The 19,046-nt window shown below is 35.3% G+C and overlaps 1 protein-coding gene across 3 annotated transcripts in view; it reads left to right on the plus strand.

Annotated features, from left to right (window-relative positions):
- ATG5 (autophagy related 5) overlaps positions 1-19,046 on the plus strand; it is a 123,470-nt gene that overhangs the window by 95,058 nt on the left and 9,366 nt on the right. For all 3 annotated transcript variants that reach the window (XM_028104239.2, XM_028104238.2, XM_088023911.1), the window contains exon 7: positions 9,391-9,508. In XM_028104239.2, the coding sequence (XP_027960040.1) occupies positions 9,391-9,508 (118 nt within the window). The remainder of the gene's footprint in view (positions 1-9,390; positions 9,509-19,046) is intronic.

Here is a 19,046-nt window from a genome sequence, read left to right on the forward strand (position 1 = left end):
GGACTTCAAACTCTGGTATCCTAACTACAGAAAGTGCTTATTTTCAAGTCTTCTACGTCCCTACATAGAGGATAAAAGTAGTCTGATTAAGTAGCACAGAATTCTCCCCCATGCCCCGCCAAGCCAGCTCCTCTCCTTGCCCCCACCCCCCACCCTACTTCCCACCACCAAAAGGACTGTTTACTGTAAAGGTCTAAAAGCATTCATTTGAAAATGGTCTGTTCTTTTTACTTAATGAGGTATTATAATTGTGTATATTCTTAAGCTAATTTTAATATGAGGCTTCTTTTGTAAAGCTTGTGATACAAAATTTGACATGCATGAATATATCTTAGGCCAAATATGCATGTGACAGTTTGAAGCACGTATCATGTGTCATTGTTGGTAATATCTGGCAGCATATCCTGTGTAAACCCCTGTTTTCTTTTTCTTTCTGCCACATATTTATTCTAATTAACAAGACTTCAAAGGGAACTGATGCTTGAATACCAATTATTTTTCATTTTCTCTCTTACTGATTCTGTGAGGACTAATGTTACCTTTCGTTGGTTCCACAGTTACCAGTGGTTTAAAAGGGAGGAATGAAAATCAATTCTTGTTAAGCACCTGTTGCAGTAGGTGTTTTATGTTATCTCATCTTATTTAATTATCACGGCAGTCATTCAAAGATACATATTATTGCCATTTTTCAAATTCAGAAACAGACTCGCAAAGGTTGATGTAATTTGCCCAAGGTATACAATCAGTCATGTTGTGAGTTGGTACTCCACCAAGGCTTTCTTATTTTCACTACCTTTGGAATTCCAAGCTCTAGATGCTAAGCTCTTAGCCCACTTTTGTCCCCCCATTCACTCATTTCTCACAGGTATCAATATACGGCAGCTGCTCTCTGAATCCTTTAGTGAGGAGGGGACATGTGAAAGAAAGGATTGATGCTGCACTCTGCCTGAAATAGCTTTATCGCTTTCTCTCTTTAAAAAAATATTATGTATTTCAGGGGTGCCTGGGTGGCTCAGTCGTTAAGCGTCTGCCTTCGGCTCAGGTCATGATCCCAGGGTCCTGGGATCCAGCCCCGCATCGGGCTCCCTGCTGGGCGGGAAGCCTGCTTCTCCCTCTCCCTCTCCCCCTGCTTGTGTTCCCTCTCTCACTGTGTCTTTCTCTGTCAAATAAATAAATAAAATCTTAAAAAATATATATATGTATTTCAAATTGGAAGCTTCAGAACCTTTTATATTCCCTCCTTTGTTTTCATCCTCTTTTGAAACTCCCTACTGTTTTCATACCTTACATTCTACCATATTTAGCATATTTTCCTTTGTACATACTGGTATATATCTTCCACTCTTAGAAGATGGAAATCAAAGAACCAGTTATAGCGTTTTCGTTTTCGTTTTTATTTTTGTTTTTGCTCTAGCTGCCCAAAAAGTGCGGTTAAATTTTGTGCTCAGGCTTTTAAATTTTCTCTCATAGCACTTTGTACATATTTCTGTTATCATTTAACACTGTGTACTTTATTCATTTTGTTCCTACCAACAGCAATGCCCTAGTAAGTACTCAGTAAATGTCATTAGTCAGAGGTCCTGTACATGGGTACTGCTATTGTGATAATTTTATTCAAACTGCATATGTGTTAATAGTTTTTCTTGTCACTATATACATGCTTTTGTTATAAGCATTCTTTTTTTTAAACATAGGCAGGAAATACAGTATTTTTCATTGTTATTTATTTATCTTTATATCTTTGTAATGCCTGTCACTACTGTTAATGGAGTATCAGTGACTTGTGTGAATCTGTGAAGTATTATATTGTGGATTTGGTTTTTTGTTGTTGTTTTACCTCAGGATCTGTAAGAAAAGTTATATTGGTCTTCATCATTGTTACCACGTTGGTAACAATGAAACTTTCACTACTTATCATGTAAAGCTTTTCAAATTATTAAATTTAGTTCATATTTTAAAATTGTGTGTCAAATGAAGGTACACTGATTTTGTTGGTGAGCTTTTTGATATTGGAGGTAGCTTTTGTGCGTGGATGACATAGAGTTATTTGCATTATGTTAGAGTTGTAAATTGTAAAATCTAGTTTTTATAATGTCTCTCAGTTTAATTTATGCTGGTTATAAATATAGTAATTTTTATATATAAATGAGAGCAATCTGTTTTACTTCTTACTATTTGTCTAATTTATCCTTCTTCAGATTCAGTTCTTCTGTAAGACATAGAAGTACATATATAGCTAATGAAACAAATCAGATTACATTCTTTATTAATCAACACATAGACTTTGTTAATTTGTTATAGTTCAGTATAGCTGACTTTTAAAAAATACCTACAAATTTAACACATGAAACCCTCTGCTATACTTATAGAACTCTTATAAATCAAATAAATTATACTTATAAATGTAGTGAATCATTAACCATTCTATTTCAGAGAACTTACAAAGTATACACACAAAGTAACTGATGACATACAAACTTGTTGTTACACCTGGGAAAATGCAACATATATAAAGTATAAATAAAATACTTGTTTAAGCATACCCATCTAAGGCTCACTGGAGCAAATGATCAGTTTACAGTGATTGAGGTCAGTGGTTGGAGATCCTGAACCTGGATACTACTTCTAGGATGATTCTGTCCAAGCACTTTTTTTTTTAAGATTATTTATTTTAGAGAGAGAGAGAGCATGAGTGGGGGAAGGGGCAGAGGGAGAGGGAAAGAGAATCTCGAGCAGATGTCTCACTGAGTGAGGAGCCCAACACAGGGCTCAGTCTCAGGACCCTGATCACAACCTGAGCCAAAATCAAGAGTCAGACACTTAACCGACTGAGCCATGCAGGTGCCCTTGATTCTTCCAACTTGTATAACAACCAGGTCTCTTGTCATCAGGTTCTGCCCGCTGTTTCAGTGAGAGACCCCCAACCCTATATTCCTCCCTGCCTTCCTGCCGTTTAATTAAGGCCATTTTTAACGTTCACAACCCAGTGAATCATCATGCACCTACTGAGCATCTTTTAGGTTGTATCCTTGCTGTATTTTTGTTTTTCTCTTTCATAACTTTTAATCTCACTTTGTTTCAGTGAATAGAATCTCCTTTTACTGTCTGATGGGATTCTTCCTCCTCTTTATGATCATTGACTCCATGGTCTCACTCCATGGTCAGTGAGCCAGATATGTACCCCTCTAGCTGTAAATTGTCATTTTTGATAAAACCGACATTTCTAATTCATATTATATGTTGATACAATATATATGACCAAAACAATAAAATTATTGGTAATGCTATGTAGTGACAGAATGGCTGTGAGATTAGTGTATCTTATAATCCTGCATGTTTTGTATTATGACTCAATACAAAATACATATTTGTGTTTTAGTAAATTTCTATTGAGTGTCAAGTCACATTTAATGAGAACATTAACAGCACTTATTGAGCATTTACTATGTGCTAGGCTTTGTTCTAAATGCTTTACATCATTTTAACATGTATAATCTTCACGTGCAATTTTAAGAAATAATACAGAAAGATATTTGTACCCTTCACCCAGTTTCCTCCATTCTTGACATCTTGTATAGCTATATATAGTATGATATCATAACCGGGAAACTGACATTGATACAACCCACAAACCTTTTTCATATTTCATTAATTTTGTTCCAACACAAACATTCCTTGGGCTACCCTTTTTTTTTTTTAAAGATTTTATTTATTTAAGACGGCACACACGCGCGCGTGCATATGGGTGGGGGTGTGGCGGAGGAGCAGAAACAAGCTCCCCACTGAGCAGGGGGCCCAATATGGGGCTCAATCCCAGGACTCTGGGATCATGACCCGAGCCGAAGGGAGACGCTTAATGACTGAGCCACCCAGGCGCCCCTGGGCTACCCTTTTATAGCGGCAGCCACCTACTTCTTCCTCTCCCTAACCTCTGACAGTCACCAATTTGTTCTCATTTCTAAAATTTTATTATTTTACTGATGTTACGTAAATGGAATCATACAGTATGTATGCTTGACATTGGCTCTTTCCATGCAGCACAACTCCCTCGAGTTCCATTCAAGTTAATTCCATATATTAATAGGATATTACTATTATTATTATTATTATTATTATTATTATTATTGCTGAGTAGAATTCCATGGTACAGATATACCATAGGTAGTTTAACCATTCACCTTTTGAAGGATATTGGATTGTTTCCAGTTTGGGGGTATTACAAGTAAAGTTGCTATGAACATTTATGTATGAGCTTTTTGAGGACATAAGTTTGCATTTCTCTGGGAATACTCAAGTGTACAATTGCTGAGTCACATGGTAGATACATGTTTAGTTTTGTAAGAAACTACCATACTCTTTTCCAGAGGGGCCTTTGCCATTTTACATTTTCACCAGCAATGTAGGAGTGATCTAGTGTCTCCACAAGCTCACCAGCATTTTATTTTAGACATTCTTGTAGGTGTGTAGTAATGCATTGGGGTATTGCAATTTGCATTTCCTTAATGGCTAATGATGTGTCAAACATCTTTTCATGTGCTTTTTTGGCCATCTATATATCCTCTTTGTGAAATGTCTGTCTTTTGCCCATTTTCTAATTGAATTCTTTGCTTTTTTTTACTGTTGCATTTTAGAGTTCTTTATGTGTTCTAGATATAAGAACTTTATTGGAAATGTGGTTACAGATATTCTCTCCCAGTCTGTGGCTTGTCTTTTCATCATCTTCATAGGATCTTTTACAGAACAAAAGGGTTTTTTTTTTATTATTATTTTCATGCGGTCCAGTGTATCAATATTTCCTTTAAGCTAAATTTCCTGATTTAGCATCCAGACAAGTGAACTTAAGAGAAAATAAGATTTGAATAAACTTAAGTTTGCTAAATTGGGATAAAACTAAAACTGTTGACATGTTTTAGGATGTGTATTTAGGTAATCATATGTACCCTGATTGTACTATGTTTATATTTTATTACTTCAAAAACTCTACAATGTAGATATTAGGTCCATTTATGCCATGCATATATGTGTACATACATATAATTATTCCTGAGGCTCAGGAAAGTTAGGTAACTGTGCCACTGGTTCTATAATAAATGACAGAACCTGGACTTAAAGCCAGTTCTTTCTGTCTCCAAAGCCTGTACTCTTCAACAATAGCCTTGCGTTTTTGTTGCAGTATGTACTTTATGTAACTCATAAAAATCAACCTTGGTCTTAATGATATATCCATTGTGCCTGTTACTCTTAACGTCCATACATTATCTTATCTTTCAGCCTAACATAATAAGTCAGCATTTCTTGTTTTATCAGTTTTAATGTTAACCTGTTTGGTTAACCTGCTTGGCCGTGTTGGAAATAAACCTTTTCTCTTTCTCTTGTTTCTTAGATACAAGATTAGTAATATGATTAGCCTACAGTTGACACTATAGTTGTAACATACATCCTAAGAATTTGAGTGTAACTCTTGAATTGTCCACTTTAAGAAAATATATAAGATTCAGTAAACTTCTACAAATTCATCATTTTTATAAATTTGATGGTATATCTCCATTATAAATTCGGTATATCTCCAAGGCAAATCAACCACATAACGTTCCCATATAGGAAAAGTTATTGTTTCATTGGTGGGGGTACATGAGTAGAGGAGGAGGGGCAGCCAGCCAGTAGCACCCCAATTTTATATTCTATTTGGTATATTTAAGAAATGAGTAACATATGTGTTAAAGTAATAAGGGCAGTTTCAAAGATGACTTTTTGAAGTCATATTTCTTATGAGAGCAATACTGCTTGGAAGTCACTGAAAATAGTTTGCATATTTACAAATAAATGGCTAGATTAAGTAAATATTGTATTTTATTACTGTTAGAGCAGCTTTCTTGTCTGTCAGGCTAAGATTCAGATTACATGGATAGTGTTAGCATTGTCCAGTTTCATGTATACTAAATCAAAGTTTGCAGAATTCATGTTTGTGGAGTTTTTTCTATCTTTAAAATTCTTGCTATATTCAAGATGAAGATTGCTTTTAGATACTTCCAGCATAATTTAATCTTCTCTGCTGAACTTCAGCTTAGGTTTAACGAGATCTGCCAAGAAATTTGTATGAATCTACCCTTCATTCCCATTGCCCTTCCAAACCTCTGTACGGTACTTGAAGGCATGATCTATATGTGAAGGGCTTTTGTTTTAAGGGGCAGTAACTCCCAAAATTGAGTAGTTTTCATAATCTTTGGTGTAACTTACTCACTTAACTGCTCTTTTCTAGAATACTAAATTTTAAAGAATAAGAATATAAAGGTCTGATAAATATTAAATAGAAGATGCTTATTACATTTTTGATTGAGGTATTTTGGGTAATTTTTCTTTTACAGTAAGGTTTTTGTTACATGAGAAGCAGCACTTTAATGAGAGTTTTCTTGGTTACTGTTCTACAGAACTCACTTAGAATATATTAATAGTACATGGCCTTTTCTCCTTCACCCAAGCAAATAACATCGTCATAAAGGTTGTTGAAGTTATACCTTTATTATTACTACTCAGATTTGGGAGAGTAGATAAAAGAGAGCTACAGGGAAATTATAGGCCATTTTTCTAGGAATGGGAGTGGAGGAACTTTCTCTTTTTTAATATCTAACTAAGCCCACTTGGGGCCTTTTTAGCCTGTTGTTTTCAGGTTGTTTAGTATGTATTATTATAGCCTTCAGCTCACAGTTTTGTCACTAAGTAGGGGGTGAATAAATCTGAAAAGTTTTTCTGACTTTGTTGAAAATCTTAGTGTTTTCAGATCAGACTACGGATGATACATTTTAACTTTATTTTTTTAATTGGGGGTATGGTCCTGACCCTCCTTTTCCTCTGACCCAGCCCCAGTTGTCATCACATAGGCTTGCATTATTCAGACAGCCCCTCACCCGTCTTCCTGATGGTACCTCTTAACCAAGTCATCGTATGCAGTGCTGCTTTCCATTAGCCTTCAGAAAAAGCCTCTTTCATCACGTCACTTCCTTTGCTAAAAAGTCTTAAAAGCCTCTTCATTGCCTGGAAGATAGAAAGCCCTAAGTGGGTGGTGGCTATTTTAAATTATTACTATAGTCCTCTATTCATTTATTTCTTCTCTGAACTCCCCTAACCCTTATTATCTTCACATAGTTAATCCTTGATTGTGCATCACATCGTTCTTAGTTTCATCTTGTGTAAAAGGTATGAACTTCCTAAATTGAAGGTTATCAGTCATACTTTTTTTAAAAAAATCCATAAAGAGTTCAATTAGTGAAATGAATTGCTTTATATTCAATGCGTATTAAGTCAAGATTTTATCAAGTATCAAGGCTTTTTTACGTACTTACCACAGATACTTAACTATTACTGGAATACAATTTTTAACATTTATTTATGTATCCACTCAATACACAGCATAAAGCTGGGAAAGGTAGGGGTGCCTGGGTGGCTCAGTCGTTTAAGCGTCCAACTCTTGATCTCGGTTCAGGTCTTGGTCTCAGCTCAGGTCTTGATCCTCAGGGTCATGAGTTTGAGCCTGGTGTTAGGCTCCAGTGTGGGTGCTCCATTGTGGGCCTACTTAAAAAGAAAAAAAAAAAAAAGCTGGGAAAGGTAGCTCACTGTCTTGTATCATGTCTGTTTTTCTTTTATTTTAGTTTATGTCCATACTTAAAAACAGATTTTTTATACCAAATCTGTAATAGTTACATTGAAGAAGTTGAGCTACACTCTGTAATTAAAAAACAAGCGAACTTGTCCCTAATGGTTAGGTATTTAAGTCATTTTCTCATAAAGCACTATATGAAAATGTATTAAAAATATGTAAATTTTTAAATGCTATATGTAAATACTACATGTAAATATGAGTATATTTACTTATAAAATATATTTACTTATAAAATATAAGGCATTGTTCTTGTATGTTTTTATGATTTTTCATCCCTGGAAACTTAAAATATTTCTGAAAACTTAACATCTTAAGATAAAATAACAGTTGGAGGCAGGGTGTTTATTATACTTAACATTAGCGTATTCATTCTCTCTCTCTGTATGTCTCTGTCTTTCTGTGTGCTTGGCATAGTTCTTCACTCTTTTCCACAACAAACTTAAGAGATACAGAATGTCCCAATTTTCCAAAGAAACTGGATGCGGAATCATAGAGTGCATAAATGATAGTGCTATTCATACGCTGGCCGATTCCAGGGCCTCTGCACTGTGTGTCCTGAGGCTTTCCTCATTGCCGTCATGCTCCTATAAATCTGAATTTTAAAAGTGGGCAATACATTGAAATTATTAGGAGTAAATTATGACATAGTGCTAATAACAGTTGTCAGGGGAAATGCTATATCTGGTATTTAGAAAATTTTTTGGAGTCTGATTTTTCTTTTTAGTTTTTTAAATGGAAGTATAATTGATAATATACCATTAACATTAATTTCAGGTGCACAACGTAATGATTTGACAGCTCTATACATTATGCTATGCTCACCACAAATGTAGTTACCATTTGTCCCCACACAATGCTATTACAGTACTATTGACTATATTCCCTATGCTGTACCTTTTATCCTTGTGACTTATTAATTCCATAACTGGAAGCCTGTATTTCCCAGTCCCCTTCACCCACTTTTTCCATTCCCCCACTTTCCTCCCCTCTAGCAACCATCAGTTCTCTATGAGAAAAAAATTCTTAAAAATTTTCAAATGTATAGAAAAATTAAAATAATAAAACAACTAAGACTGTATACCGTTCACCTAGATTGTCCAGTAGTTAATATTTTCCCACATTTGTGCTCATGTGCGCTTGTGCGCACTCTCTCTCAACCATTTGAAGGTATGTTTCAGACAGCATACTCCTCATCCCTAAATATGTAAGCGTGAATTTCTTAAAGGATATTGTCCTTAAAACCATTAAGAATTTGATGTTAATTCGGTAATATTATCTAATGTTCATTCTGCATTTCCTCAGTTATTCTAAAAATGTCTTTTATAGCTGATTTTCCCCTCCAACCCAGTATTCAGTCAAGATTTATTTTTGTATTTAGTTGTTATATCTCACCAATCCTTTTTAAGCTTTTTGTATTGTTTTGTTCTGCCTTTGACTTATCTGAAGAGTTGAAGCCAGTTGTCTTGTGTTTTCTTTTCTCTCCTTTTCTTTTTTGGCCGGTTGTCTTTAGTGTCACACGTTTTGGATTTGTCTGATTGCTTCCTTGTGATTAGATTTACTTGATTTTATGTTAAGCATTTTTGGTAATATTACCACATTTGTGATATCGTATGCTTCTGATTACACTATATCAGAAGGCATCTCATGCCAGCTTTAAATTTCTGATCTATTGATTTGTAATTCACAGCAACAAAGACTTAATCGTTTGAATTCTTTTTTCATTTTTCAAATAGACAACAACCGAACGACCTTTCATTCAGAAGCTTTTTCGTCCTGTGGCTGCAGATGGACAATTGCATACACTAGGCGATCTCCTCAAAGAAGTTTGTCCTTCTGCAATTGCTCCTGAAGGTAATATAGTCAGCAACATGAAAACATTTCTTTCATTTCTCTTTGTTACTGAGGTATAACATAAGCATTCTGCATTTATAAATAACATTTACTGGTTACTTGAGGAAAATATTTTCATTATCTCGTAGGGAACAATCTTTTGAAACAAACACTTAATATTTAATTTATTATTTTATAAATTATTGACACTAAGGAATTGACTCTCTTTGGCAAAATAAAATAATACTGCTTTTTAATTACTCTCTTAACCATATCTCTGGTGTCCTGGGTCTTTCGTTTGTGGGTTCAGTTCTGGTAAATACTATTTTACATTTTGCATTGTGTCTCCTCATTCTAAAGGAATAAGAGATGGTTAAAAAATTTTCTTCCCTTTGGTTAATATTTTAAAGTTCAAAATACTGAATAACGGATAAATATTTTATTTGAATTTTCTGCCACTTCCTAATGTTTCAGCATTGCTTGCTTAGGCATTGACATTTCATATGTGCAATTAAGAACTTATCCTATTTCATAGTCCTCATTTTATAGCTTAGGTTAAAGTTAATTTCCTGTAGGCAAAGGAAAAATATAAAAATAGCTGGATTCTATTTTCCTAATTGCAATATAAGGAAGACAAAGAAAATGGAAAAACAATAAAAGAAGAAAAATGCTATCGTCCCCTAACTCAGAGAGAGCACAATTGACACACACATGCATTTGGACACTTGACTGTTTGAGAGGGTTGTATATGTGTTTATAAAATTTTATGTCCTGCTGCATCTTTCACCTAACAACATGAGCATAGGTTTAGTCATTAAGAATTCTTTAAAGCTGTTTTTTAAATAGCAGCACTATGGTCCTTTATATCAATGTACCATAATTTGATCACCTTGTTACTGAATGACTTGCAATCATAGTTCTGTTGGTTACCAAGCTATTAGGGAAATTTCAGTGGAATGCTACTATATTTGTTAATATGTTGTACAGACTTGTATTTATTATGTAGAGAAATTTTTAAACTTGCTACTTTGTCCTTTATAGAAAGAGGTAAGGCATAATAAATAATATTATTATAACAATATAACTTCAGTAGATAATGGTATGTTTCTTATTAACATATTCTAAGTTGGGGTAATTGTATTATTACTTACCTAACTAATTAACTATATCACACAGTTCAAGAAGCATGTTAGTGTCTAAGGAAATAGTTTGCCTAACAGCCACAATTGGAAACAAAGTGAGACTAGGGGAATGTTGATATTTCAGCCTAAATCACTAAACAAAGAATATGGAACTAATAAAATAGGTCATTTGGTCTATGACTATAACTATTTCCCTTAATCAAATTTGCTTTGCCTTTCTTGACATTCCTGTATCTAGCTCTTCTAAAGTGCACAAATGCTCAATAGGAGGAGTGAAGGGGGGCATCTAAGATACCATCAGAACCAGTACCATAAGGGATTGATGAAAAAGATCATTGACTGCTACTCAAAATTGTTGAAATTAAAAAGTTTCATTGGTTTAGGAGGTTATAAATATCACTGTGTAAGGTCTTACTGTATCATTTGTCATCACGTGCTCTACTACACTCCATAGGCAAGGGTTTTGATGGTGTCTTACACATCCTCATATCTCTTGTGCTAGGGTAAAAATGTTTACTCAGTATTTCACGTACTGAATTCTTCCCTTGTGTCATTACCTGAAACACTATTGAGGATTGTTAAATCTGGCACAGTTAATATTAAGTTGATTAGAATACTATCTTTATTGCTGTGTAATTTTAGTTTTCAGTAAGAATTTCAGTTAAATAGTTTTTTGCACTTCAGTTTTTAGTTTTAATAAATTTGTAAGTTGTGCAGCTATCACCATAATGTAGTTTTAAAACGTTTCTATCACTTCAGAAATTCCCTTGTGCTTGTTTGCAGCTCATCTCTGCCCCTACTGCCAGTTGTAGACAACTGCTGGTCTACTTGCTATCCCCGTAATGTACTCCTTCTGGGTGTCTTGCATAAATGCAATCGTATGAAATTGCAACTGGTTCTTTTCACTTAGTGTAATGTTTTTGGGTTTCATCCATATTGTAGCATGTGTCAGTAGTTTGTTCCTTTTTATTACTGAATAGTATTTGGTTGGGTATATATATCATATTTTGTTTATTCATTCACTGATGGGTATTTGGATTGTTTCAGCTTTTCACTTTTATGTATAATGCTGCTGTGAACATTTGCATACAGGTTTTTGTGTGGACATACGTTTACATTTTTCTTGAGTAGATTCCCGGGAATGGAATTGCTAGGTCATATGGTAGGTTTGTGTTTAATTTTTCAAGAAACTGCTAAATTTTGGCCAAGTGGCTGCATCATTTTACTGTCCTACCAGCTTTGCATCCTTGGCAACATATTTTTTGTTTTATTATAGCCTTCCTAGTGGTTGTCTAGTGGTATCTCTTGGTTTTATTTTTTATTTCCTTAATGACTAAACATGTTGGTATATTTTCATGTGCTTATTATTATTTGTGGATATATTTGGTGAAATGTCTGTTCAGATGCCTCTCTCATTTTTTCATGGAGTTTTCATCTTACTACTGAGTTTTGAGAGTTATTTGTCAATTCTGGATACAAGTATTTTTTTCTTTTTAAGTCTTATTTATTTAAGTAATCTCTGTACCCAGCATGAAGCTCGAACTCACAATCCTGAGATTAAAATTCACTTGCTCTTTCGACTGAGCCAGCCAGGCATCCCAGGATACAAGTCTTTATCAGACATATGATTTGCAATTATTTTCTACTAGTCTATGACATGTCTTAATTTTCTTTTGAAAAGTAAAAGTATTTCATTTTCATGAGGCCCTATTAAAGTTTTTTAATTATTATCTTCAGTTAAATAATATAAAAATGTTTATTTAGTTTCAAAATCAGAAAGTACATAAAGGAATTTATTGAAAAGTCTCTCATCCTACCTATATCTACCAAACCCTAATTCAGTTTCCCTCTCCAGGGACAACCAGTATTGCCATTTTCTTGTATCTCCTTATAGAGCTCTTTAAGTAAACTTTTATTTTTGAACTAAGGTTACAGAAATTTTCACTGAGAAACTCCCAGTAACTTTTATTGATTCAGGAATAATCTTATCATTCCATTTGATTTTCTCCATGCTATAAGGATTGGTTTTTTGTTTTCTTTTTAAATCTGTTTGTCTGTTTTGCCACATTCTTGAGGATTTGGGAATATAAATTAGTTTTTCCATTTGAAATATAATTAAGGTATTAATCATTTTTATTGTTAACAGAAATGGGACTCATATACTTCATACCTGTCCCATCTGCAAGCATTGGCTTTCAGTTACTCATTTCTCTGTACTGTATTTTTCATTCTTTTTTAGAATACTTTTATCAACTAAGAGTAATTGAAATTATATGGTGACAGATGGTACCTAGACTTACGGTGGTGATCATTTCATAATGTACATAAATGTTGAATCACTGTGTTGTACACCTGAAACTCATATGTTAACTCTACTTCAGTTAAAAAAAAAAAAGAGCAATTGAAATTTAAGTTTATATTGAAATGGCTACCTTACTGTTCTTTCTTTTTAGAGAGTGAAGCAGGGAGAGGCAGAGGGAGAGAGAATCTTAAGCAGGCCCCACACCCAGCATGGAGCCTGACGCAGGACCCAGGAGATCATGACTTGACCTGAAATCAAGAGTCAAGACAGTGAACTGACTGAGCCACCCAGACGCCCCTTTACTGTTCTTTTCTTAGATATTTTTTGACAGTCTACTTTGAAAAACTTTATGTCATTTAAAATTTACTTCTTTATAAGATCCTTGCCTGGGGTGCCTCAGTGGCTCAGTCGTTAAGTGTCTGCCTTCAGCTCAGTTCTTGGTCCTGGGGTCCTGGGATCGAGCCCTGCATTGGGAGCAGGCAGCCTGCTTCTCCTCCCCCCTCTGTCTGCTGCTCCCCCTGCTTTTGTGTGCTCTCTCTCTCTTTCTCTATCAAATAAATAAAATCTTTAAAAAAAAAAAGGTCCTTGCCTACTGAGTGAGAACATCACAAAGAAACTCAAACCCTTGGAAGAAGACTGTTCTGTAATGATGTATGCCCCAGACAGCAGCAAAATTAACAAAGACACAGTGTTGAAGGGAAATTTACTAGAGAACAGGAAGAAATTGGTTGGGTGTTAATTTTGTATTTGACATCTTTAAAGAATCTTTAATTATAAAGCCTTAAAGTTAATTTAGTTCAGTCTCTTGATTTCTTAGATGAGTAGCTAAGGTCTAGCTAAGCTTCTTAGTTGCAGAACTAGGTTTAGAACTCAAATCTCCATCTCCTGGTTTAGTGGGGTTTTTTTGCTATAGCGTGCTTCCATTTGTTTTCATTTTCACTTTTTCAACCTTTTAACTTTTTTGTTTACTTTAAAATAACATTCTGAAATGTTTGCTTTTTCCTAACTCTTTATTCTATGATTTATGTTTTAGTACCTGATCTTGCCTTCATGCTGTTCTCTCCTATAGTATTTACTGGTATGATCTTAGGAACCTGAACTTCTACTGTTGTTTTGTCCATTTTGTTCTTTTGTTTGTTCCTGTATGTAATTCTGGCCACTTTCTTGTTGAACTTATAAAATGGTGGCTATGACATTCAGACATGAAAATGAAAAGCAGTCATGTGCTTTGAGCTGGCGCACTCTGTCAGAATGTACGTTTGTGCTCGTTTGCCATTCCTACACCCAGATCACAACTATACATACAAGATTAGCGTGGTCCTGCACAGTAATGGCACACAAATGTGTGAAGCATTTTATTCTTTTAAAGGCTTTTGAGCTGTCCTAACTGTGTAGCCTGCCCAACCTGCACAGTGTGATTTCCCTTACATTTTTTTTGAAGAGGACCAGTGAGGTAGCCACTCACAACTGTAATCCACAGATCTGCCTTTTAGGCAATTTCAGATGCTATCGGTGGATATCTTTGTGACAGACTTTTCCCAGCTGTCACATGCTTACATTGATTAGAGTACACACATACTATACACATGCTTCGTTGAAATGATAGAAATAGCACCTTTCATACCAGAGGAGGCCACATTTCTAACACCAGTATCTTATCTTTGGAAAAACTTTTATTTGCCTCTTCCTTTTGTAACCTCATATTGGAAAATAACTGTCATTTCAGGATCTGTGGGGGTATCCAAAACATCAAGTCACTGTTTCAGTAAAGAACTGTTTACCGTCTGGTTCAGTACACCTGTGGTATTGTCAAATGTGAAGCATTTTGAAACACCTGCGCCCGACTTAAGTTGAAAGCGAAAGACTTTAAGATTGGGTGTGTGTGGATAAGAAGTGGCTGTCAGCACATGATAAAAAGAGAAAGTACTTCATAAATGTTATGGGGCACCATTGTCTACTACTCCTTACAACAAGTGATTCATGCATGAAGGAATTTTGCCTTATTTCATCCTATGAAAGTAGAATGTACTGATATTTATGAAGATGTGCTTAGGTCATTGTTCTCGTGGGGTAACTAATGATGAGCTGCTTTGTGTGTTCCTTTTTTTTGTTTTGTTTTGTAAGTGGCTAGAGGAGTTAGCCAAATTAGAGGTAACAGGAAATAATCAAGGTGAGCTCAGGTAAATTTTTTTTGTGGTGTCAGCTGTAGTTAAAATGACTCAGAGCTAAGCTTCTGTACCAGACCTGAGTGAAATACTTCTTGCTTTGTTCATTAAAAACAACTTACAAAAAAGTAATAACAGAAATTTTAAAACATAGCTTTTATTCTTTTACTTTAGAGAATACAGAACAGCGATAAGCTTTTGCCCAATCATATTTTATTCCCCAGTTTTCTAATGTAATATATAAGAACCTAGGAAGTTAGGCTTACGAGAATAAAAATGTCCATTTTCACTTTGATAAGTTTATATCAGGGTTCCAGGTGATCAGTCCTGTCACAGTTGGGCTGGTTCAAACCTGAATTCATATATGCTATTGTACAGACAGAGTGTATGTGTAGGGAAAGGCTTACATTCTGTGGCAAATCAGTGAAGTTTCCCGGCATCTCTTTTACCAACAAGTACAATCCTGTAACCGCTTGGCTCTTTGCATTTCCATCTCTGCTCTGCTTCCTGGGAATTTATTTACTCCTTGAGACCCTTCCCGACTACCATTTAACTTTTGGTTTCCATTTGATGTTGTGGATTTTATTCTTTGTCAGTCATTTCCTTTATGTCATACTGACTTCTGGCACTGGAGACAGTAAGAGGTATGAGATGTAGTTCCTGCCTTTATGAAACTTTGGTACAGTTGGAATGGGCAGAAAGCTGCCCAGGTGTGGTGTGTGCAGGAATGGAGATATGCAAAGAATATTAGGAAGCACCTGGAATTGCTCTTATCTGTTCTGGATGAGGTAGTGAAGACTGAGCTGTCTTAAAAGATGAGCAGAAATTAGATGAAAAGGAGAGACCAGGTCAGATATACTGCAGGAGCACCACAGAAGTAGAATCCTTCACCAGCTACCTGGAGCTGGTTGCTAGAGGTAATACCTGGTCAAAAATGCTCGTCTAAAATTTCCCTACTCTGTTTACTGAGGGACTAGCCACATTTTCCTGCTTCTCTCCCATAAATGTGAAGAAAACTTTCAGTGACATCAGAAATGTGGGAAAAGCACTGAGGAGCTAAGTGATTGACTGTTTGCTTGGTTAGTACATTGGAAGATAATGTTAACAACTAGGGTTAGGGGTAATTATACCCCATTTAGGTAGTCTAACTTAAAAATTATATTGCTTTAGGGGTGTCTGGGTGGCTTAGTCGGTTAAGGTTAAGTGTCTGCCTTTGGCTCAATCATGATCCCCAGGTCCTGGGATCAGACCCCCACTTCCGACTCCCTGCTGAGCGGGGAGTCTGCTTCTCCCTCTCCCTCTGCCACTCCCCCTGCTCATACTCTCTCTCAAATAAATAAAATCTTTAAAAAGTTATATTGCTTTATTTTTATGAGAAACAGCAAAATAGTTTTTTACAAAAAGTAAAGGAAGATGGTGCATTCACCGTTTTTTCTCCTTTGCTCTGTAACCTAAGATTAGGATGTTTATAAACTGAATTCACTGTTTGATGTTATAATTTTTTTCAGATATAGAGCAGTTAGAGAAAAGAAACATCAAAATCTCATGTTATTCATATGAGGCAGACCCTTTGAGTGTTAGAATTAAAGCTGGTTGATTGATACCTTGTGATTTGAGGCTTGAGCCAGCAGTAGTCACTTCCGTCAGCATGCTAATGTTGACCCCCTCCAAAAGAGGTGGTATTTCAGTTCTCAAATTCATGCCACAGAAACCTAAAACCTACAAACCCCCAAACTTCATCAGAACGAGGGTTTAGGAGTAAGAATAATAGGTTTTACAATTTCAGTACTTCTTTTTTCACTCATTTAGAATTTGTTTTCATTGTAATATCCCTTTTACCTTCACACTGATTTGGAAGGTCATTTAGTTGTTTGTTTTTTCTTTCTTTTTTTTTTAATGGATCCAGGTTTCTTATTTTGTAAAATACGGATGATAGATCCTGCTACCAGCCTCATTTATAGGGCTTAAACAATGAATTTGTTGAAGTGAGATTTCATAATCATATTTTTCCAGGGTTTTACAGTTAACATCTTTTTCCTGCAGTTTTTTAAATTTCTTTTTCCAAATAACTGTACGCATAAGAAATGTACAAAGTAGAGTTAGAAGCAGTTTTTTCTTGTTTCTTGATAATCCCACTCTGCAAAGACAGGTACTTGATATTTGATGTATGCACAGAAGGTATAAATTTATGATGAACTTTAAATGTAAACTGACATTGTAACTGCTTATATATCAGATTATGGCAAGAGTTCTCCACCACTGATTTTTACTTTTTTTTTTTTTTAATAAATGATTAGAATATGCTCGAAATCTGGCTCTGGCAAGAAAGAAGCTAGGGCATCTACTTAATCATTGCAGCCAGCTCAATTATCATGCACTTGTTAAAATATATTTAATGTAAAAATCTAAAGGTAGGGGGGTCTGAAAGTGTTGCTGTTGGTGAAAGTTTTTCATTGAAGACCCTAAGCAGTAGTTCCCACATTTATTCGAAGTTTCAGCGAATCACAAGTAATCATTGAAGGCTCATTCATAGCTCTGCTGAGATACTGTGAGTCTGGTCTCGTCTGTGGGCCTGGGTCACTGGTCACTAGCCCTTTCAGTCTTGTCCTGACATTCCCTGCTCTTCATTGTTCTCTCTCCCTCACTGGATGCAGATTTTATGTGAAAGAGTGACGTAGTGCATTCACAATGGGAGTTCAAGAAGCTCTTTTAAATACAGCCCTCATGGGCAAAAATCTGTACTCAAGTTTGGACAGAAGCAATTTGTTAGGCTCAGTTTAAGCTTGATAGTCACAGTTTCTTTTCTGCCATCAAATTCTAAACTGAAATGAGGGAAATTCTTTGCCTTGACTGTTTCACTCTCCCTCCATCTTTGTGCTTTTTCCACCACATGGACAGTATGGACGCATCTTGGTGATACAGAATCTGTTAATGACTTAGTCCATTACATATATCTTTTCTGAAGTCAAAGAAATAATAAACTTAATTTTCCTTATTCTCCCTGAGTGGAGATGAGATTACTGTACCTGTCAGAAGATGCCTCTGGGGGCGCCTGGGTGGCTCAGCCGTTAAGCGTCTGCCTTCGGCTCAGGTCACGATCCCAGGGTCCTGGGATCGAGCCCCGCATCGGGCTCCCTGCTCGGCGGGCAGCCTGCTTCTCCCTCTCCCGCTCCCCCTGCTCGTGTTCCCTCTCTCGCTGTGTCTCTCTCTCTGTCAAATAAATAAATAAAATCTTTAAAAAAAAAAAAAAGAAGATGCCTCTGATTTCCTCTCAATTATTGTTCTTTATCTAAATCTCAAGAAGTTAAATGAATTAACCTGACTTTTTAAAAAGTGGGTGTAGACACTTGCACAATTTCATCTTTAACACTAGAAAATAAAATTCCCTTAACAAAATAATAACACATGCAGGTGATTAAAAGCTAGTCATCTCTTCATTAAAACAGTCTTGTGAGACCTTACTTGAACCATATATAAACAGTGTAATTATTGCTTACATTTTAAATAAAACAATGAACTATCTTGTAATTCATACTTGACAAATATTAATGGTCCCTGTTACACTCAACTAGAATTATACTGGGTCATTTTATGAAAGCAGATCAAAAACATTTGAACCTATATTTTCAAAGTTTTGTTTTGTTTTTTGAGTTTAAAAGAATAAGTTTAAATTTCTAACTTTTATCAAATTTTTATCTAATTACCAGGAGGCTTTTAATCAGTTTAAGATGGTCTTAACAGTCTCTTAAGTTAATGCACTTTTCTTTTAATTATCTAGCAAATTTATTTTTGTTTAAAGTTTGGTTTATGGATTATAAGCAGAAGTCCATGAAAAAATTAACATGGACATGTTTTGAAAATCTTGTTAAGAATGTTCTGGGACTGTTTGGGGCAGAAATAATTTTTAAAATATATAAAATATAAAAATTACACATGGAAGGAGATATGTG

The sequence above is a fragment of the Eumetopias jubatus genome, unplaced genomic scaffold, assembly GCF_037043125.1.
Source record: "Eumetopias jubatus isolate StellerSeaLion01/CBP00866 unplaced genomic scaffold, mEumJub1_p1.0 scaffold_6, whole genome shotgun sequence".
In the NCBI taxonomy this organism is placed as follows: Eukaryota; Metazoa; Chordata; class Mammalia; order Carnivora; family Otariidae; genus Eumetopias; species Eumetopias jubatus.